General features: G+C 34.7%; 1 protein-coding gene across 1 annotated transcript in view; it reads right to left on the bottom strand.

Moving 5' to 3' along the window:
• dpr19 (defective proboscis extension response 19) overlaps nucleotides 1-23,998 on the bottom strand; it is a 305,876-nt gene that overhangs the window by 36,181 nt on the left and 245,697 nt on the right. Inside the window, exon 5 of the mRNA XM_075294596.1 lies at nucleotides 22,626-22,737. Within this exon, the coding sequence (XP_075150711.1) occupies nucleotides 22,626-22,737 (112 nt within the window). The remainder of the gene's footprint in view (nucleotides 1-22,625; nucleotides 22,738-23,998) is intronic.

Here is a 23,998-nt window from a genome sequence, read left to right on the forward strand (position 1 = left end):
GTATTCAAATTCCTTTGTCATTATATCGCAAGGAACCGAAAAATAACTGTGGAAAACTATACTACTGCTTTGCAAAGACGAACTTCCAAAAATTAAATTCACTTTTAAGTGAAACTGATTGGCATGAAGTAATTTCAGCATCTTCTATTGATTTAATGATTGAAAAGTTTTATTCTATATTAAAAGACTGTATTAAAAAATCCGACCCTAGAATTTCGTTTAAAAACTCGACTGGTCCATCTTGGAATTCAAGCAATGGCTAAAAAAAAGAATAAATTATATAGAAAATTTAAGATTACTGGAAATGCTATTGATTTTGCGAAATATTATGTTGCCCGAACTGATTATAACTTGGAGAATAAAAGATCTTATAAATTGCACAAATGTAAAAAGTGAACTGAAACGAAACCCTAAAAGTTTTTATGGATTTATTAACTCCAAACGCAGTGTTAGAACTTTTCCTAAGTCACTTAAATTTGGAGCTGTTGTCGCAGATGATGATGCTGGAATTACTAATCTATTCGCAGACTTTTTTGAATCAACTTATTCAACTAAGCCCTATGATGAATGTAATTCATATCTTTACCCAATACCTCAATCCTGTCTTATCAATATACAATTACTGAATATCAATACTGTTTTTGAAAATTTGCAAAGCCTTAAAAACGACAATATTCCAGGTCCAGATGGTATTCCTGCTTGTATCTTGAAACAATGTGCTGATTATCTTTCTCTTCCTGTATGCGAATTATTCAACAAATCGCTTAGTTCAGGAATTTTCCCGCCATTATGGAAACAATTCTTTATTACACCGTTATTTAAATCTGGTAGAAAGATAGATATTTGTAATTATAGAGGTATAGCTAAACTGAACGCTATTCCGAAACTTTTTGAGAAGATTGTGACTGAAACTCTATGTTTCAAGTATCACCAATTTTGTCTAACTGTCAACATGGCTTTAGAAAATCTAGATCAACTGTGACTAACCTAATGGAGTTTACTTCATTTATAAATGATGGATTCAAAGAACGCAAACAAACTGATGTTGTTGATACTGACTTTAGTAAAGCATTTGATAAGGTGAATCATAAGCTTTTACTACGGAAATTGGAGTTTATGGGTTTCAGTGATGTTTTTAAAATGGCTTCGCTCTTACTTGACTGGTAGAACACAGAAAGTTAAATTTCGTGAAACGCTTTCTAGAGACATTGCTGTATATTCAGGAGTGCCGCAGGGAAGTCACATTGGACCGATTCTTTTCAACCTGTTTATATATGATTTACCAGAATCAATATTTCGGTGCAACGTTTTAATGTACGCAGATAATGTTAAAATTTTTCATTCTTTTAACGATCATACTGGACAAACTATTTCACATGAAGATCTAGACAGATTATTTCAGTGGTGCAAGGTGAATCTGATGGAGCTGAACATATCGAAATGTAAACATATGTCATTTTTCAGAATAAAACTGTTGCACTCATGCTATGTCTTGAACGATCGTGAACTTGAATCTGTTAATTCTATACTAGACCTTAGAGTCACATTGGACCCACGATTGGATTTTCGACGACATATCTCCTTAACCATTAACAAAGCATATGGAACTCTTGGCTTCATCAAAAGGTGGAGCAAGGAGTTCTCTGATCCGGTTGTAACAAAACTTATATATTTCGTTTGTGCGATGTATACTTGAATATGCATCTGTAATTTGGGATCCTGTTTATGCGATACACTCCAATTCAATAGAATCGGTTCAAAAACAATTTCTTTTGTTCTGCCTTCGCAGATATGGGTGGAATTCTAGTAACCTTCCCAGTTATGAATAGAGGCTAAATATAATCAAACTCCCAACTTTAAAGAGTCGCCGTACAATGCAAAATATTAGCTTCTTGTCTAATGTTATTCACGGACGAACGGATTGTGTCTATATTTTGAATCGGATCCTTGTGAATGTTCCTCTGAGGCCGTCACGAAACTACCAGCTGCTCAAAATCCCTTGTTCTAGGTCAAATTATGAGAATAATAACCCAATACTTCGTCTGTCCTCCCAATTCAATAAGTATTTCTTCTTACTGGACCTATCTGAAGATCATACTACACTTAAACGTAAAATAATACTATTTTTAAGTGCATAATGTTATTTGTAAATATGTATTTATAGAATTAGTCTGTAAGGATTATTTAATCTATAGACTTAATAATAAAAAAAATATTTGGATATACGGAAGCTCTGTGCAGCGACCGGTGAACCGTCTCCGAAGCCTAGAAAGACTCAAAAGTCCGCTGGCAAAGTAATGGCCTCTGTTTTTTGAGATGCGCATGGAATAATTTTTATCGATTATCCTGAGAAGGGAAAAACCATCAACAGTGACTATTATATGGCGTTATTGGAGCGTTTGAAGGTCGAAATCGCGGCTAAACGGCCCCATATGAAGAAGAAAAAGTGTTCTTCCACCAAGACAACGCACCGTGCCACAAGTCATTGAGAACGATGCCAAAAATGCATGAATTTAGCTTCGAATTGCTTCCCCAACCACCGTATTCTCCCTATCTGGCCCCCAGCGACTTTTTCTTGTTCTCAGACCTTAAAAGGATGCTCGCAGGGAAAAAATTTGGCTGCAATGAAGGGGTGATCGCCGAAACTGAGGCCTATTTTGAGGCAAAACCGAAGGAGTACTACCAAAATGGTATCGAAAAATTGGAAGGTCGTTATAATAGTTGTATCGCTCTTGAAGGGAACTATGTTGAATAATAAAAACGAATTTTGACAAAAAATGTGTTTTTCTTTGTTAGACCGGGGACGTATCAGCCAACCTGTTACATCCTAATCTGCTCGTCAATTAATTTGCTTAAAAGCTTGGCACATTTTCCATACAAATTAGCCTCCGCAGCGTTAGGTGCACGTTGACTCTTTCGCTTATAAGACCTTCTCACTTTAATACATTTGATGATGTTAGTAGGTAAGTGGTAGTTATCAGATTTATCAACTTTTGGGGTAGAAGTATCCCTTGCTTCAAAAATCAGATGCCTTAATTTTGAGATTTCAAAATTAATCGATTCTTTTAAATGATTGTCTTGTAATACTATTGTGGCTTCGATATTTCTTTTGTAATGTGCCCAGTTGGCAAGCTTATAATTGTAATAACTAGTGTCAACGTGTTTGGCGGAAGCGAACTTTAATGTTTAACAAAATTAACTTTTAATTGAACAAAATTAAATTCGAATTATTCTGCTTACTTTCAGAAAAACTAATTTAGCTTACAGGCTGCTCATTTATTGGATATCTAGGCGCATCTACATATTAGAAGGAACATGTTGACATGGTTTTTATGACAAGGAAGATAATGATTTATATAGTTTATTTTTCACCCTTTAGTTGTTCTTGATAGTAATTGTATGTGTAAGTTATGTTAGAACACACAAATGACAAGAACCAAATCTACTCGTCTATTGCATAATTCAAAAAATAATAATATATTAAATATGTTTTATAAGAAACACATATTTTCTTTTATTTCAAATAAAACTAAATACGATTTTGGGGTCGCAATATATAAATTTTTTGATTGAAATGTATAGCCAATTTCAATTAATGATTTAATTGAATGAATCAAATTGATTGATTTTTGTCGTGAAATTAATTAAAATTTTAATTGATTCAATTAAAACTGTGATTGAATTTTATGTTAAAAATCATTTTCGTGATTGAAGACATTCAATTAAAAAATGATTGAATCTGCGATTTTCGTGATTGAAATCAAAAAAAAAAAAAAAAATTTTGTGTGTAGAACTGGAGCTGAACATAAAAGTTCTTTAAAATGTTGGAATGATTACTCCTGTTCATCGCTCCACTGGAACTTCTGGCCATTTTGTGTCAATTTATGGAGACTAGCGGTGATGCTGGCAAAGTTTGGGAGAATTTGTTGGTAATATGTGCATAACCCAATCTCTGACAGCTTGATTTTTGGTCTCATCGGTGGATATGCCCTCTGCAGTCACATGATTACTCCGGTATTTAACTTCGCACTGGGAACGGGAGCACTCATTTGCGTTAAGTCGTAGACCTGCAACTGACAATTGTTCGTCAAAAGTTTTGCCCATCACTATGATATCGTCGAAGTATATCAAGCAGGACTTCCCCTTTAGCACCCGCTCCATCTATCTCTCGAAGGCAGCCGAAGCATTACAAAGCCCGAATAGCATTACATTGAATTGCCGGAGACCACCATAAACTTCGAAAACCGCCATTTCTTTGTTTTTCACGGCGATCTCTACTTGCCAATATACACTCTGCAAGCGTGGAAAAACCATGTGGTTCGGGCTAGTGTGTCCAATGTGCCATCAATGCGAGAAGGCGGACAACTGTCCTTTTTGGCGACATCATTCAATTTTCTGTAGTCCTCGCAGAATCGGGTACTGTCATCTTTCTTTTTAACTAGCACAACTGGCAAACACCAAGGAGTTCATGATGGTTCGAGTATACCACTTACCGGCATTTCCCTTAAGCAAAGACAGATGCGTTCTTCCACAATAATTGCTTGTCCAAGCCTCTGCATACCCTTCTAAATATTTCTTTGCTGTTCCACGTGTCTTTGATGAACTACTTTCCAGGTTGACTATTGCCTGCCAAGGAAATTTTCCAATCTATTATTGATGGCTAGGCAAGTTCAAACCTCGAACTGATATAACATAAGTCCCTATTTATTACTTGTTACCAGGGTATTTGCTATGAAAATGTTGTTCTTATTGTCTGCTGGTTCAACCACCTACAATTTGGTGACTTCACAATGGTCATTCATGTGACCCATATTTGGTTAGGTTAGGATAAAGTGGCCCCTTCGATGTCAAGAAACGCCACGATTGTGTATTCATTGACAGATAGTGAGCTTTCAATAAAGTTCATTAGACCTGCCCTTCGAATAAGCATGAATCGACGCTAGTTCTAAGATAAATATCGAGTATCCTCTCTGGAGTATTAAGTTGAAATGAGGATAGGCTAATTGGTCGGAAATCCTTCGGACTCGAGTGAGAGGCTTTTCACGCTTTTGGTATGAAAACAACTTTTGTTTTCCTTCCACTTTTCTGGAATATTTGCTAAGTTTATACATCCTTTATATATCACCGTCAACCAAGGGATAATTCTGCCAGTCACTGCTTGTACTGTTCCGGGGGATTTGAATGGTCCAAAACTATTTAGAGCCCATTTTATTCTAGATTCTGATACAATTTCCTCGATAGGAAATGACCGCTGAGCCTGTGTTGCATCGCCAGAACATGGTTCAACCGTCTGATTTCCGGGAAAATGTGTGTCCAAAAGTTCCTCCAACGTCTTCTCACTGGGCGGTGTCCAATTGCGCTCCGATGTTTTAATAAAACCTGGAGCGGAGTTAGTGGATGCTAGATGCTAGTGGATGCTTCCGTAGTTTGGAAGCCTCGGACGTATTCTCAATACTGCTGCAGTAATCATTCCAAGAGTTATGCTGAGCCCTTCTCAGTTCACATTTATATCCTCTCAGATTCATCTTGTAAGTATCCCAATCCTCCGGAGCTCTTTTTGACTTTGCTTTGTTAATGATTTTCCTGCAGGATTTCCTTAACTCCGTAGGCCACAATGGCGGTCCATTTCCCCCCTTGGCTTTCCTCTAGGGCATGAAGCTTTTAGTGAGATGTTGAAGGCCTTTGAAATCCGCTCCACGGTTTGTTCGATGTCCTGCACAGTACTTATTTTTATCTGATATCATCATATTGAACGTATTCCTATACCTATTCCAAAAAGCTTTCCTCACATTTGGCGGAAATATCGCCTTTGGAGTACGAACTTCCAATTTTGGAACTGATGCAGCAATGAACTGAGAAGTTATGTTCCTTCTAAACTTGCCACTCAGATATTTTATCATTCAGTTCCGGAGAGGCCAAAACCTCTTGCCTATTTTTGGTGACGAAGGTTCGTGCATCCCCCTTATTGCAATTAGTACGCAAAAACACTATTAGCGACTCTCCCCTTGCGTTAGTATCGCTACTTCCCCAAATACTATGATGTGCATTTGCATCACATCCCATAATGAGTTTTGTCTTGGTTTCCAGTGACTCCTCAACCAAGGTCTTAACGGCACATGGAGGCATCTCCCTATCATGTCCCATGTAGGTCGAGGATACCCAACATTTGCATTTGGCTATCTCTAGACTGGGTGCGACAGTGTCTGCATTGCTCAATAAAGGAAGCAGAAATAAGTTTAGTTCGTTTTTGGCAATTATACATGCTCGATTTATACCTTTACCGGTACTATGCCAAAGTTTAAACCCCGGTTGAATAAGAACTAAATCTATGCATCCTATCATCAGGACTTTTAAGACAGTACAATCAGCCTTAGAATGCACTATGGGGGAAATCACGATGTTAGCGGCAAAAAATACTTCCCACCAAGTTAGTTTCATAAAATTTGGTAAGTAGATTTGTAGTTATAAAGAGATTTTAGAAAAATGGGCGGGCCACGCCCCTTTTAGAGTAATTGCTATAAATACCTCGAAAAATTGTGTTATTTGTTTTGCATCATTCAGCAAAGTTGTAGCTCTTGACTAGGCAAATAAAAATGCTGAATATATTAAGTCGGAAAAATTTCATCTTCATGCTCAAAACACCAACAAATGTCGAAAAATGAAAAGTTTTCACCGATTTTTTCGGCTTTCCTACTGCGTAAGCTCTATTGAAAATTTTACCAAACAATCAAGTTAAGAAATGTAGCCTATATATTTATTAACAACTTTCTAGTTCACACTAACTTCATACGATTACTCCTTAACAAAATCTTTTGCAATTTTAGTTGTTGTAAACAAGAAATATATGAGCCAGAGCTATCCATAGCTCAGAGATGCATGTGAAGTATTTATATTGTGCACTTTTGAATCCTTACGGGCGGTACCTGCTCGATCTTTTTTCAACACTTCGGGCCTCAGATTAATTTTCTGTAAGGAAATCTATAGTAACTATTGAGATAAATATACTAATATTTTGTATATTGTGGCAGACTTCGGGGACCAGTCATATTTTGTGAAAAATATTTCACTATTTTTAATGCAATGACGACGAGACTTTTGAGTACCGTTTTCAAATTCCGAGGAGAAAGCAATTAAGGTTGGCTGTAAATGTTTTAAAAACCAAGACTAATACCACCAAAAGATGCTAAACGGTCCTTGCCGGAAAATGCTCTTCTCTCTTTTGTGCGAGAAATGGTTTTCATCATCGTTTCCACTGCTATTTTATTTCGGTTTTTCGAAATGATGGCCCAAAACATTTTCTTTTAATTTTGAGTTTTTTTGCTGCCAAGTCTACGCATGCAAACGACTTATTCATATCTCAAACCGTCAGACTTCAATATGTAATATCTATAACATAATTCGAATCATTTCTCTTATTTGCCAACAAAAACTCAAAGATTTCAAAATTTTTAAACCTGAGTGTTTCTGATCATTTATTCATTAGCAGTCAAATGCAAACAGTTTTGCCATGCCATAAAACTGGAGATTTCTACAAACAATCATATTGTTACGTTTTTATATTTAGGCGTTTTTAATTACCCGACAATTAAAACACAGTTCTTTTAAATAACGACAATCTACAATTTATTTACTATGACTTCACACTTTACAATTCGTTCACACTGAAGTTATTCGTTTGACGCTTTAATTAAGACTGACTCGTTAGCAGCATGCGAGCGCTTTTATATATGACGGTGTGGCAATACGAGAACATTCTGGTAGCACTACAATATTCTGGCAACGCCAGAACATTCCTAGACAATGCTAGAAGGATCTACGACCATTAAGTTGTTTATCTGGTGGCTGCCAAACACATACACACTCACATAGATATATGCTCGCATTACTACAACAACAACAATAATGACAATAGACAATGAGATGAAATGAGAATGCAAAATAACAAAGCAAAGGGGTTACTATTATATGAGAGAGTAAGAACTAACATTTCGATAAGCAAACTAAAGAACATAAAAGAAATTCAGGAAAATACTAGAAAATGAATAGATGATTCCAACAAGTGATAGCGAAATTTTATCGTTACAATTTGAAATTTTAAATTAACGGAAACTAATTTAAATAAACTTATATCTATAATTATCAAATTCGTAACACTGCCTCCCGCTTAAGCCTGTTCGTCCCGAACAGGCACAGAACCTGTTCCGTAAGGAGCCAATCGTTCCAGATGTACAACTTTCATCTTTGATCTAGGGCTGCCGTCCTTCTGAATCCGGTATACAACATCATTGATCTTCTTGATGACTTGGTATGGGCCTTCCCACTCTGTTTGCAGTTTAGGACATAATCCTTTCTTTCGTTGCGGGTTAAATAGCAGAACCAATTCTTCTTCTTGGAAGCCCTCAGTATTTACGGCACGATCGTATCTCGCCTTCATTCTGTTGCTGACCATTTTTATTTTGTTGCGCACTGATTCGTGAACTTCACCGAAAGTGTTTGGGATGTCGTTTCTGTTTTCTTCCATGGCTAGCTCATTAGGTTTAGCGCCGAATATCAGATCTCCAGGCAACTTCAACTCAGTTCCGAATAGAACATTGGCCGGTGTTCGAGAGGTGGAATCATGAATGGCAGATCTATAGGACAGCAAAAACTTTGGTATATGCTCGTCCCAGTCCCTCTGGCCGTTGTCCACCACTTTTCGAAGATGTTCCTCCAGGGTGCGATTAAACCTTTCTACCATGCCATCGGATTGTGGATGTAATGGCGTAGTCCTCGTTTTCTTGATACCAAGGGATTCACACATCTCTTTGAATATGGCCGATTCAAAATTTCTTCCCTGGTCTGAGTGAATCTCGGACGGCACACCGTAGCTACATATCCAGTTTTTGTTGACCACATTAACAATCGTTTTTGCCTCTTGGTTTGGAATTGCATACACCTCCGGCCATTTGCTGAAGTAATCCATGACCACAAGGACATAACGGTTTCCAGAATCACTTGCTGGGAAAGGGCCTGCCACGTCCATTGCTATTCTTTTAAACGGGGCTCCTGGTCTATACTCTTGCATAGGACCTCGACTTCTCCTTGTTGGACCTTTCGCCTTCATGCACTTCTCGCAATTGGCTACCCATTCAGCAATTGATTTCTGGCATCCAACCCAGTAGAATCGTTGCTTCACTTTCTCGGCTGTTTTGGTTATTCCCAGATGACCTCCACTGGGACCATTATGGAACTCCGCCAAAACGTCTCTTATTTTGGAATCCGGTACGATGATCAAATTTCGGCTGCTCTTGCCATCTTCGCTTTCCCATTTACGTTGCAGGGATCCATTGACTAGAACTAAACTATCCCATTGAGCCCAGTATGCTTTCATAAGTGGACTTTCGGCTGCGATGTCTTTCTTGCTGGGTTTCTTATTTTCTTGTTTTGCCGAAATAATTTTTCTCAGAATGGGATCTTTACGTTGCTCTGTTGACCAGTCTGTGCCAGATTCGATGTGGAACTGCCTAACATTTACAACTGTCTCCTTTGGTTCAGCCTTCGAGTAGCGTCTGTTTTCTACATTGCAATGCCGTCGTGTCAAGGCTTGATGAATAACTTGTTTGCCACCTTTTCTATTATCCGCAAAATTTGAATTTGAGTCGCTTGGCTTTGTGGTCGCCTTCTTCTGACTATTGTTTAATGGAGATGGCGAGATTGACCCCGACGTTTTACGCCACGCTTTACATTCCCGGGAAAGATGTCCAGCCTTATCACAGTTATAGAATTTTATTCTAGATTTATTTGCCTGCTGCTTCATTTCTTGCATTATCTGCTTTAGAGCCTCTTTTACCAATTCAATGACCGATTTCGATTCTTCACACTCGGTCTCTACTCTGCGTACTTTGTGAATTTGAGGCCGTGCCAGCAATCTCGCAGTCTCTTGTACATGTGCAAATGTTACTGTTTCTGTGAATGTAGCTTTTTGTGCGGCATATGTTGCACATTTTATCTCAGGGTCTCGAATGCCATTCACAAAAGTCTCAATCTTGATACGATCTATAAGAGGATGATTCTCTCCAGGGTATGCCAAAAGCACTAGCCGCTCAACTTCTGTTGCGAAATCTTGTAGGGTTTCATTTGATTTCTGGATTCTTCCTCTCAATTCCATTCTGAAGATGTCCTGCTTGTGCTCTCCACCATACTTTCGTTGAAGTGCCGCTATTACTTCATTATAGTTATTTCTAGAAGCAGCGGGAATGCTTTGTATCACATCAGCAGCATTGCCCTTTAATGCCAATAGAAGTTCAATTGGAATTTGAAGACATCAAATGACGTTGAGCCATCGAAAACAGGAGTTTTGATTTTTGAGCCCTCGATGAAGCGCATTTGACCACCTTTAATTTCCAGCTCTGACATTTTTTTCTCGATGTGCAGAAACTTCTCATCATGAACCATAATTTTCTCATCCACGGAAAGAACTTTCTTATCCAATTCCACAATTTGATTTTCTATATGGTCCACACGTTTCTCCATGCCTTCAGAAATTTGTTGTAATTTTTCGTTGAGAATTCTAGAATTTTCGTCGAATTTTTCTTCCAATTTTCTAGAATTTGCTTCCATTTGTAGGGCATTTTCTTTAAGCCATTTTTTAAGTTTTCTTCCATTTTTCTAGAATTTGCTTCCATTTGTAGGGCATTTTCTTTCAGCAATTTTCTAGAATTTTCTTCCATTTTTCTGGAATTCTCATCCATGATTTTTCTAGAGTTTTCTTCCATCATTTTGCTCAAAACATTGATCATTGATGTGTAATCCACAACACTCGAAGCCACATTTGGAGTTTCTACACTGCTTGTATTGACGAGTATTGATTCATCAATGACGTCCTTATAATCAAATTCGTGCGTCGCAATGTCCATATTACGCCGTTCAAACTCTTCCAGTAGACGCTTTTGAAGCTGGGACTTATTGCCTGTTGTCGGCAGCTCCAGTTTGCTCAATTCCTTTTTTAAGTCTTCCACACGAAGCTCATTAAACATCATTGTAGATTTATTTTTTCGTTATCCCACTTCCCTGCCAGCATTTCAATGTTCCATTTCATCCTCATCGCTACCACAGACTCGTAAGTGACACTGCAACAATCGCCAACTGTGATAGTATTTTGCCATCACTATTCGCATGAAAGTATTTTGCCATCACTATTGTTACAAGAGCCATTTTATATTTTGTGAATCACCAAGCGCAACTGGCTTGTTATAATTTATTTCAATGAAAACGAAAATAAAGTGCTGAAAACATAGTTATTACGCTTAAAATTGTGAAAAGTAAATTGGTGAACAATTTTTGACTTTCCAAATGGAATAAAGTGATAGTTTTTCAAATATTTTTCCAGACACGCTGCCTCCATTGGGAATAAAAGTACTGGCTGATAGACGCTACAACATTTAACTTACAACTTGTAACTCAACATCAATCTCTTATTAATGCATAAAAATGTGTTAAATGTGATGTGATAGCCGTATAAATGTTATATTTATTTATAAAAATTTATAAATGTTTCATAATATTAAGAAACATCTAAACAATCGTGTTTTACTTGACCACAATGATTCTTTTACAAATATCTTAAAATGCACTTTGTCTGATTGTTTGAAGGGGGTCTTATTGGCGTCCTTCTAAATGTATCCAGAAGGGCTCCTAATAATCGCACTCATGCGATACTTTTTTGTAGTAACTTGGCGTGGTACAACTTCTCAATAGTGACGGCGCTTTTCCGAGGAGTTTTGGATATCGTATACGACTGTTTTCGACGTAGTGGGGATTCTCTGAAGCGCCCCCAAATTCAAAAAATGTTGGCAGGGTTCTGACACCAATTGTTACGTTTTTATATTTAGGCGTTTTTAATTACCCGAAAATTAAAACACAGTTCTTTTAAATAACGACAATCTACAATTTATTTACTATGACTTCACACTTTACAATTCGTTCACACTGAAGTTATTCGTTTGACGCTTTAATTAAGACTGACTCGTTAGCAGCATGCGAGCGTATTTATATATGACGGTGTGGCAATACGAGAACATTCTGGTAGCACTACAATATTCTGGCAACGCCAGAACATTCTTAGACAATGCTAGAAGGATCTACGACCATTAAGTTGTTTATCTGGTGGCTGCCAAACACATACACACTCACATAGATATATGCTCGCATTACTACAACAACAACAATAATGACAATAGACAATGAGATGAAATGAGAATGCAAAATAACAAAGCAAAGGGGTTGCTATTCTATGAGAGAGTAAGAACTAACATTTCGATAAGCAAACAAAAGAACATAAAAGAAATTCAGGAAAATACTAGAAAATGAATAGATGATTCCAACAAGTGATAGCGAAATTTTATCGTTACAATTTGAAATTTTAAATTAACGGAAACTAATTTAAATAAACTTACACACAGAAAACAGATAGGTTGAAAATCGATTATTGTAACGAAAATTCTACATTTACAATCAAATCACAGTTGTGTCATTCATTTTACTTTATTTACAAACGTTATTTCGTTCCTTCAACCATTTGTTGTTTGTAATACAAGACAATTAGTTGTCTAAACTAAATGCCTCTCTTTTGAAAAATTTTGATCGAATTCGATAGGCATAACCAACCTTATAAAACCTTTGTAACTGTCATTTAGTAGTCAGCACTTTCGTTTGGTACTCACAGCCGAATTCCTTTGAATATATTTTTGAAATGTCAATAAAATTATTACCATCAACGTTGAAGTATAGTGTGTTTTTTTAATATCAAATAACCACAACTGAAAACGAAATATTTCTTATTCGTTTCGAAGTTTATCTGCCTTATCCGTGGACTGCCTATAAAATATTGTCGTGAACAACTCGCGCCGTGCGAAACTGGCCTTAGTACACTATATTGGCTGTGAAACTAAAATAATACACAGCAATATTGGCTATATTGCAAACAAATATCTTCAGGGTACTAAATGCTACGGTGCGCATCCTCAATATGGTATAATTTCATTGTGTTTAACAAGGCGGCTCTGAAAAAATCCATTTCTACATCTGCCTTATATGTATGAAACCCCAAGAAAGTGACCATCGGGGATAGGTTCGTATGTCGTTTTTAAAACTCCACACTAATTTCTTTACTTAATTTAATGTGTGTTTTAGATGGGCTATAGACAGTTCGGACACCATCTATAAATACTAATATGCTAAGAGTACCAAAGATTTAGCTCCATTATCTGTCGATTCCCCAACCTATTCATGCTGGAGGGTATACTTTTATGGGTGAACATTTTTTATAATGTATTAATATATTGTATTTAATTATATGTACCTTCCTATCATCTAAAAAATATATATAAAATGCAGTATTTTGTGGGATTTTGTTATTCAATTCGGTCATGGTGCTTTAACCCTGGAAAGTTATCCTTATTTTTTGTACACTAACGTCATCCTTCGTCATTTTGACTACGGCTTTTTTCAAGACGCTATAATTTGCATCGTGAGCAAAAATGAGAACCAAAATTGAGTTAATTTCCTAATTCAATTTGTTTTTAATTAGTATAAGACAAAAATTCATAAAATTGTTGTTTTGCTATAACTTAAATTTATCATTTCCCAATCGACCAAAATGCATTTTAAATCGAAAATGAAATTATGCGTCGTCATTTTGACGAAGGATGACTGTCCAGGGTTAAAGTTGGGAGATACAACCAAATGAAGAAGGGAGCAACGACCAATTTCATCGTCTGACACAACCAACTCCATACATAGTATTAGTTGGGTTTCCCATCATTCGATTGAGTCGACCGAATTTGTTGGGTGTCACAACTGCCAACTGGTAGTTGCTACAACTGCCAAAAGGAGGTTGGCAATAAATTCGATTGTCACAACCAATCTGTATTCTCTGTGTATATCTATAATTATCAAATTCGTAACAATATGTAAAAATTTCCCATGACACTTCAAAACATTTTTAGTTTTTCGTGGAGTAAGAAAAACGATAAAACTCTTCAAAATTTCACAAAAAATACACACAAAATAACCATCAAAATAACTACGATATACAAACATTTAGCGAATTCTATTTTTATATAGTTAAACTACTCTCCTTGAGTATTAGAACTCATACCTACATATTTTTTATAAAAATATTTATCTAAAAAACATTTAATTTTAAGAGAATTGCGCTGCTTTACTCTTATTACCACCAATAAAAATTTTGTCAATATTAACGGCTATTTGTGCATAAACAGGGTTGCCAACAGTAACAATTTATTTCGATTTTTTACAATCAATATGTTCGTTAGAAAACCCATCTACAAAATATTAAAAATCTAAAGTTGAAAATTTTACTTTTTGCTGCTGAAATCACGATTTCAGCCATAGTGCAATGGTGAAGATTTATCTGGAGGAACCGTAGAACCATCCTAATTTTCAACCACCGCCACATCATCCGTTTCGATTGAGTCATCAAGGGCTTCCTCTTCAAAGATCTCGGTGACTCTGGCAACAATCTGCGGTTCAACTTTGGCGAGGTTTTAGCTTGTAGAAACTCCCCGCATATCGCATTCGTCAATGTCTGCAGTTTTTATGTCTCTTTCGGCTTCACAAGGAGATTATTTCTTCTGACTCTAACGGAGGCTATCCTCCATATGGATATCATGAAAGCCATAACCCATATAATTACTTCGGCATTCGGTGGTATTAATTCTGTCTGGCTCGTTGTCTGACTCTAACGGAGGCTATCCTCCATATGGAATTCATGAAAGCCATAACCCAAATAATTACTTCGGTATTCGGTGGTATTAATTCTGTCTGGCTCGTTGTCAACCATCACACCAGCTCATTACACGATGCTTCATGTCAAGGTTGAGACCAATTATAACATCATATACTATATCGGCTACAATGAACTCATATCCACTGATTTATTAGGTTGGGTGTTACTCTTTATTCGTGCGTAGTATGACTCCAATTAGTTGTGTAACTGGGGATGGCGATGTTGATGTTGACCGCTTGCGCCGTGCTTTACATTCGGGAGCAAGATATCGATGCTTATCACAGTTGTATAGGGATGCCATATTTTGAAGAGGCAAAAAGAGCACATTCAGCTCATAAAAAGAGCACATACGAAAAAAAGAGCACACCGTTTCAAATAAAATAAAAACATTTAATTCCAATTTATTGAAATATAATTCATTTAAACATAACAACAACGTTCATAACATAAACATAAAATAACCCACATTCAACACAAGCTTAGTTTCTTACAGTACTTTATAAGTCTTTTTTTGTGTTTTTGTGGAAAATGTTATTGAAAGAAGTTTGTTTACATTTAGAACAGAGTACAAAGTGAAGAAGCAACATCGGCGTGCTCTTCTTCGACTCTGATATATAAAGTAATACACTATTTAATTAGAAAATAACGGCGTAGGAAAATTCGTAGTGTGACATTTACGTATGTTCAGTTTACTTTTACCATTTATTGAATCGCGTTGGAGTAATATTTGTTGTGATGTATAAAAAGAGCACAAAAAGAGTACTTAACTGAAAATAGAGCACTTTTGCATGCTTTTTTGTCTATCCTGTTTTTAGAGCACATTTTGTAAATAAGAGCACATGTGCTCTTTAAAAGAGCATGTCTGGCATCCCTACAGTTGTAGCACATCATCCTAGATTTATTTGTATCCTGTTTCATTTCTTGCATTACCTGCTTCATAGCCTCTTACATTGACTCTATAACGGATTTTGATTCGTCAAACTCGGTCTTCAATTTGCGTACCTTGTATATGTGAGACCGCGTTAGTAATCTAACAGGTTCTTGTGCAAGTGCAAAGGTGACTGACTCCATTCTGAAGATGCCCTGCTTATGTTCTCCACCGTACACACAAAAAAATTTTCTTTCTGATTAAATCACGAAATTAATTGATCCAATTAATTTTTTAATTGAAATGTCTTCAATCACATAAATGATAGTATCAATTAACAAAATTAATTGAAGGTCAATTAAACAATTAATCGATCCAATTAAAAAATTAATTGATACTATTAATTTTTGTGATTGATTTTTGTTTCAATTAAAAAATTTGAATCAATTAAATTTTTAATTGAAAAATTTTTTAAACTCAATTAAAATTTTAATTAGAAAAATTTTCGTGAAATTTTTTTCCGTGTACCTACCTTGAAGTGCCACCATCACTTCAATATTATTATTTCTAGAGGAAGCGGTAATGCTTATATACTCATTCCGCAAATTTGGAGAAGCAACCATGTTGAATTGGAATTTGAATACATTAAATGAAACTGAACTATAAAAAAAAAGAGGTTTGCTTTTTGAATCCTCAATAACTCGCACTGGACCTTCCTTAATTTCCAGTTCTGACATTTTTTCAATGTGTAGAAATTTCTCATTGTGAATCACAAATTTCCAATTGGCTTTCAATAGGATCCACGGGTTTCCCAAAACCCTCCGATATTTGTTGTAACTTTTCATTAAGAATTCCAGCATTTTCGTTATCTTCCTGGAATTTTCGAAAAAATTTTCTTTTCAGAAATTTCTTCATTTTTTCTAGAATTTCCCTCCATTTTTCTAGAATTTCCTTCCATTATTTTTCTAGAATCTTCTTCCATCGTTTTGCTCAAAACATTAAGCACAGGTAGAGTTTCCAAGCCGCTGAATACTACTAATTCGTCGAGATCTTCCTTATAATCAAACTTATGTGTTTCGATCAGCGATGGAAAATAGAATTTTTATGAAAGTACAAAAAAGGTATTTTTTGAGCGTAAACGTACTTTTAACTAAATTTCAACAAAAATTCCATTGGAAGATTATTGTCGAAAGTTCCTTTGGACTGAATTTTAAAGAAAATAAAATTCTGTTTGTCAACTCTTCAATTTAACTGTACTGTAATCAGGGTTGCCACAGTAGGTGTAGAATTCTACTGTTTGGTAGAATTCATGGTACTTCATAAATTTTCTGTACGTTAGATAAATAAAAATAAATTTTTGGGAAAAGTTTATATAGAAATAGAATTTTGAGAAAAATTTCCATAGAAATAGGATTTTGACAAAATTTTCTATAGAAATAAAATTTTGACAAAATTTTCTATAAAAATAAAATTTTTAACAAAATTTCTATAGAAATAAAATTATTACAAAATTGTCCATAGACATAAAATTATTGAAAATTTTTCTATAGAAATAAAATTTTGACAAAAATTTCTATAGAAATACAATTTTGACAACATTTTCAAACAGAAATAAAAGTTTGACAAAATATTCTACCGAAATAAAATTTTGACAAAGTTTTCTGTCTAGTTTTCCATAGAAATAACATTTTGACAAAATTTTCTACAGAAATAAAAGTTTGAAAAAAATTTTTATAGAAATGAAATTCTGACAAAATTTTCTATAGAAATAAAATTTTGACAAAATTTTCTATAGAAATAAAATTTTGCTAACATTTTCTATAGAAATAAAATGTTGACAAAATATTCTATAGAAATAAAATTTTGTCAAACTTTTCTAATGAAATAAAATTGTAAGATTATCGTCAAGAGCTCCTTTAGACTGAATTTTAAAGAAAAGAAAATTTTAACAAAATTTTCTATAGAAGTAAAACTTTAACAAAATTTTCTAAAGAAATAGAATTTTGACAAAATTTTCTATAGAAATAAAATGTTAACAAAATATTCTATAGAAATACAATTTTGACAACATTTTTTATAGAAATAATTTTGACAAAATTTTCTATAGAAATGAAATGTTGACAAAATATTGTATAGAAATAAAATTTTGACAAAATTTTCTATAGAAATAAAATTTTGACAAAATGTTCTACCGAAGTAAAATTTTGACAAAATTTTCTACCGAAATAAAATTTTGACAAAGTGTTCTATCTAAATAAAATTTTGACAAAATTTTCTATAGAAATACAGTTTTGACACAAATTTCTATAGAAATAAAATTTTGACAAAATTTTCTATAGAAATAAAATTTTCTATAGAAATTTTCTATCCAAATTTTCTACAGAAATAAAATGTTGAGAAAAAAAGTAAAATTTTAGCAAAATGTTCCAAAAGAAAAAAAAAATTTAATAAAATTTTCCAAAAAAAAATTTTTGACAACATTTTCTGTAGAAATAAAATTTTGACAAATATTTCTGAAGAAATAAATTTTTGCAAAATAATATATTTTTTTGGTAATATTTTCTCCAAATGTTGGTAGATTATTTTTGTCTCAAGTTTCGATCGTGACTGTAATGGTTCGAATTATTTATCTAGAAAGTGTTCGTGTGGAAGCGTAATATAAAAACACATGCTTTTTTTGACTAAAACATTCTCGAAATTCAAGCAAATCGTGTCGTTGACTATGACTTTTACAAAATCGAGTTTTTCTTCCCGCATGAATTTGTCTGTTTTGCCAAATTTCTAAACGACCATTAACAAATAATTTTGTTAAAGACTTTCTGAAAATATTAAAATATTTTGTCAGAACTATTGTACCATAATGATATAGGCTCACAAATGTCTACACAAAAGGTACTAAATTATTCGCGGGGGTACTACAGTACTGATCAGGGTTAAAAAGTATTGAAAAAAGTACTATAGTACTGCATTTTCCATTCCTTCGATATCAATATTGCGTCGATCGAACTCTTCCAATAGTTGCTTTTGTAATAGAGCTTTATTCCATGTAGTCAGCAGCTCCATTTTGCTCAATTCTTTCATCACGTCTTCCACTTGAAGCTCAATAAACTTGATTGCAGATTTCTTTTTTCGTTTTTTCACTTCCGACACAAATTATTCTGTTTTTATATTTAGGCGTTTTAATTACAGGCTCTTCTTTCCAATAACGATAATTTACAATTTATTTACTTAGACTTTTCACTAATTCACTTTATAATTCGTACACACTTTGATGTTGTTAGCTTTCGGTTTGATTTACTTGGCAGCTCCAAGTTAGTGATTTTAATATACCCCAAATATGACGATTTGGAATATTCTTTGACAACGCTAGAATAATCTACGACCATATAGCTAGTCATTCATCTGGTCAGTGATGCCAATTTGGTGCTTTTAGCACCAAATTTAGTGCTGTTTGATTTCTAAAAAGCACCAAATTGTCTTTTTAGTGCCTTTTCAAAAAAAGCACCAAATTGGTGCTTTCTGGCATTTTCATTTAGTGCTTTTGGTTTTTTTTTTCATTTTCAACAGTATTGAGTTTAATTGATACAATAATTTGGATTAGACTATCAAGAGCTTAAGAAACTCAACTTTATTGCCAAATATAGAATTTGATTGTTATGATGGTGGTATTGATTATTTTTTAATTAATATTGTTATTTAGGGTATTCTGTAGAAAAGTCTAGGGACGAGTGCCGAATTTATGAACTTGATAAAGATGCCATTAAAAACGTTTGTATTAAATTCACAAAAGCACGCACAACTGAAATAAGTCTATTGCTTATTTCAGTTGTGCGTGCTTTTTTCCTTCCATATATTAATATTTTGAAAGCTGAAAGACATTACTGATAAAATGAATTGGATGAAAGCTTTAAAACTGATCAAGGTGTATACTTGAATACCGGTTCATAACTTCATAAAATTACAAATTCAATACACAAAAGTTCTATAGTACATCTTCGGACGGTTTTTTTAGTAGATCATTTAATTTTCAATTTTGTGGTGGGAAGTGGTATGTTAGAATTTATAATATATTTTTAGTGCTTTTGGACTTGAGGAGTTGGCAGCACTGCATCTGGTGGCTGTCATACACATATACACTTACATTACTAAAGGGTGATTTGTTAAGAGCTTGATAACTTTTTAAAAAAAAAAAACGCATAAAATTTGCAAAATCTCATCGGTTCTTTATTTGAAACGTTAGATTGGTCCATGACATTTACTTTTTGAAGATAATTTCATTTAAATGTTGACCGCGGCTGCGTCTTAGGTGGTCCATTCGGAAAGTCCAATTTTGGGCAACTTTTTCGAGCATTTCGGCCGGAATAGCCCGAATTTCTTCGGAAATGTTGTCTTCCAAAGCTGGAATAGTTGCTGGCTTATTTCTGTAGACTTTAGACTTGACGTAGCCCCACAAAAAATAGTCTAAAGGCGTCAAATCGCATGATCTTGGTGGCCAACTTACCGGTCCATTTCTTGAGATGAATTGTTCTCCGAAGTTTTCCCTCAAAATGGCCATAGAATCGCGAGCTGTGTGGCATGTAGCGCCATCTTGTTGAAACCACATGTCAACCAAGTTCAGTTCTTCCATTTTTGGCAACAAAAAGTTTGTTAGCATCGAACGATAGCGATCGCCATTCACCGTAACGTTGCGTCCAACAGCATCTTTGAAAAAATACGGTCCAATGATTCCACCAGCGTACAAACCACACCAAACAGTGCATTTTTCGGGATGCATGGGCAGTTCTTGAACGGCTTCTGGTTGCTCTTCACTCCAAATGCGGCAATTTTGCTTATTTACGTAGCCATTCAACCAGAAATGAGCCTCATCGCTGAACAAAATTTGTCGATAAAAAAGCGGATTTTCTGCCAACTTTTCTAGGGCCCATTCACTGAAAATTCGACGTTGTGGCAGATCGTTCGTCTATTCATGATGAAATGTCAAAGCATACTGAGCATCTTTCTCTTTGACACCATGTCTGAAATCCCACGTGATCTGTCAAATACTAATGCATGAAAATCCTAACCTCAAAAGAATCACCCTTTATATATCGTTGTGCTCGCATTACTACAACAACAATAACAATAGGCAATGAGATCAAAGATAATACATTTTAGGAAGATAGGAAACTGGCTTGCGTCATACCAAATGTTGCATTTACCCTGTTAGTTCCGAAGACAATAAACTCTAGGAAGATAGGAAATTGACTTGCGTCATACCAAATGTTGCATTTACCATGTTAGTTCCATACATGTTTGTAATTTTTTAATATATTTTTCGTTTTTATTTTTTAAATAAAAAACTTAAGTTTCTTAATGAAACAATGTTAAATTTAGGCAACAACAAAGACATTACATTTTTCCCTTTATGGAAATTTATTTCGTGCACTTAGTTTCTTTTTATTTGCATTTTAATGATATGTCAATACTTGTCGTATACGCGTTTGGATCGAGTATGAAACTAACGTTGTAAATGGTTTGATCTCCTCAGTAGCCAATTTCCTATCTTCCTTGAGTTTATTGTCTTTGGTTACAGAGAGTGTTTGAGAGAGTGAGAAACAAACATTCGACCAAACACCAAAAAGGGTTTGAATCCACGACTCTGTGTATGCAAGGCGAGCATGCTCAAAGATTATAAATTGTAGGAAGATAGAAAATTCGCTACTGAGGAGATCGAACCATTTACCAGATTAGTTTAAACTCGAACCAAACACGTGTAAGACAAGTATTGACATAGCATTAAAATGCAAATAACAAGAAATTAAGTGCACGAAATAAATTTCCATAAAGGGGAAAATGTAATTTTTTGTTGCCTAAAATTTAACATTGTTTCATTTAAGAAAATTAAATTTTTCATTTAAAAAATAAAAACGAAAAACAACTAAGAGATTACAAACATGTATTAAACTAATCTGGTAAATGCAACATTTGTATTACGCAAGCCAATTTCCTAACAGGTTGGCTGATATGTCCCCGGTCTGACACATACGTCGCTAGTATTAAATGCATATTATTTTTATATAGTACCAGCCTTCAAATGATTCGTGTCAAAATTTGACTTCTGTAAGTCAATTAGTTTGCGAGATAGAGCGTCTTTTGTTAAGCAACTTTTGTTATTGTGAAAAAATGGAAAAAAAGGAATTTCGTGTTTTGATAAAATATTGTTTTCTGAAGGGAAAAAATACGGTGGAAGCAAAAACTTGGCTTGATAATGAATTTCCGGACTCTGCCCCAAGGAAATCAACAATAATTGATTGGTATGCAAAATTCAAGGGTGGTTAAATGAACACGGAGGACGGTGAACGCAGTGGACGCCCAAAAGAGGTGGTTACTGACGAAAACATCAAAAAATCCACAAAATGATTTTGAATGACCGTAAAATGAAGTTGATCGAGATAGCAGAGGCCTTAAAGATATCAAAGGAACGTGTTGGTCATATCATTCATCAATATTTGGATATGCGGAAGCTCTGTGCAAAATGGGTGCCGCGCGAGCTCACATTTGACCAAAAACAACGTGTTGATGATTCTGACCGGTGTTTGCAGCTGTTAACTCGTAATTCACCCGAGTTTTTCCGACGATATGTGACAATGGATGAAATATGGCTCCATCACTACACTCCTGAGTCCAATCGACAGTCGGCTGAGTGGACAGCGACCGGTGAACTGTCTCCGAAGCGTGGAAAGACAACGCACCGTGCCACAAGTCATTGAGAACGATGGCAAAAATTCATGAATAGGGCTTCGAATTGCTTCCCCACCCACCGTTTTCTCCAGATTTGGCCCCCAGCGACTTTTTCCTGTTCTCAGACCTCAAAAGGATGCTCGCAGGGAAAAAATTTTCGTGTCACGCGCACATCTCTACTTTGAATGTTTAACCCAATATTAATTTCTTTTCGAAGTATTCCCACTTAAAGGAATTTTTTATACGTACCAAAATACGAATTCTGGAATCTCTGTTGCCTTTTTTAGTTTGCATTCTAGTTTCAGTGTTGAACCTTCGTCTATGTGCACATCTGGAGAACCCGTTATGTCAGCTTCTGCCTCTGCAAGAAATAATTATATGAGTGTGATTCGATGTGTTTCGAACATATCGGTATGGTAAAAATAAAAATAATAAGGTTTTAACACATACATAATTATAACCAAGGATAATAAAAGAGGAAGATGGGAGATTGGCTACTGAGCACATCAAACCATTTACCACATTAGTTTAATACTCGAACCAAACGCGTATACGACAAGTATTGACATAGCATTAAAATGCAAATAGAAAGAAATTAAGAGTACGAAATAAATTTCCATAAAGGGGAAAATGTAATATTTTTTGTTGTTGCCTAAAATTTAACATTGTTTCATTAAGAAAATTACATTTTTCATTTAAAAAATAAAAACGAAAAACAACGTAAAGATTACAAACATGTATTAAACTAATCTGGTAAATGCAACATTTGGTATGACGCAAGCCAATCTCCCATCTTCCTCTTTTATTATCTTTGATTATAACCAAAAACAATAGAAAAGGAAGATTGGAAAATGGGCGACGTCATACCAAAAGTTGCATTTACGGTGTTCGATACATACACGTTCGTTCATTTTTAATTTGCAATATTTTTTGTTAAAAACTCACAAATGATGTTAAATTTTGTGTAAATAATAATGAGAAACTTTTGACCGATTGTTCTACGTCATTCCCTGATATAAATTTCTTTTTATTCTTAGTTTAATTCGTGGAACAAAAAATCATAAACGACACGTTTGCATCGAACGCCGTCAATGGTTTGATACCCTCTGCTGCCATTTTCCCATCTTCATCTTCCATTGTTTTTGATTATAACCAAAAACAATAGAAAAGGAAGATTGGAAAATGGGCGACGTCATACCAAAAGTTGCATTTACGGTGTTCGATACATACACGTTCGTTCATATTTAATTTGCAATATTTTTTGTTAAAAACTCACAAATGATGTTAAATTTTGTGTAAATAATAATGAGAAACTTTTGGCCGATTGTTCTACGTCATTCCCTGATATAAATTTCTTTTTATTCTTAGTTTAGACAGGAAATTGGCTATCGAGGAGATCAAACCCTTTACGGTGTAAGTTTCATTCTCGAACCAAACACGTATACGACAAGTATTGACATAGCATTAAAATGCAAATAAAAAGAAATTAAGTGCACGAAATAAAGGGGAAAATGTATTTTTGTTGTTGTTGCCTAACATTTAACATTGTTTCATTAAGAAAATTAAGTTTTTCATTAAAAAAAAAAAACGAAAAACAAATAAAAAATTATAAACATATATGG

This window comes from Haematobia irritans, chromosome 2, assembly GCF_050003625.1.
Source record: "Haematobia irritans isolate KBUSLIRL chromosome 2, ASM5000362v1, whole genome shotgun sequence".
Classification (NCBI taxonomy): Eukaryota; Metazoa; Arthropoda; class Insecta; order Diptera; family Muscidae; genus Haematobia; species Haematobia irritans.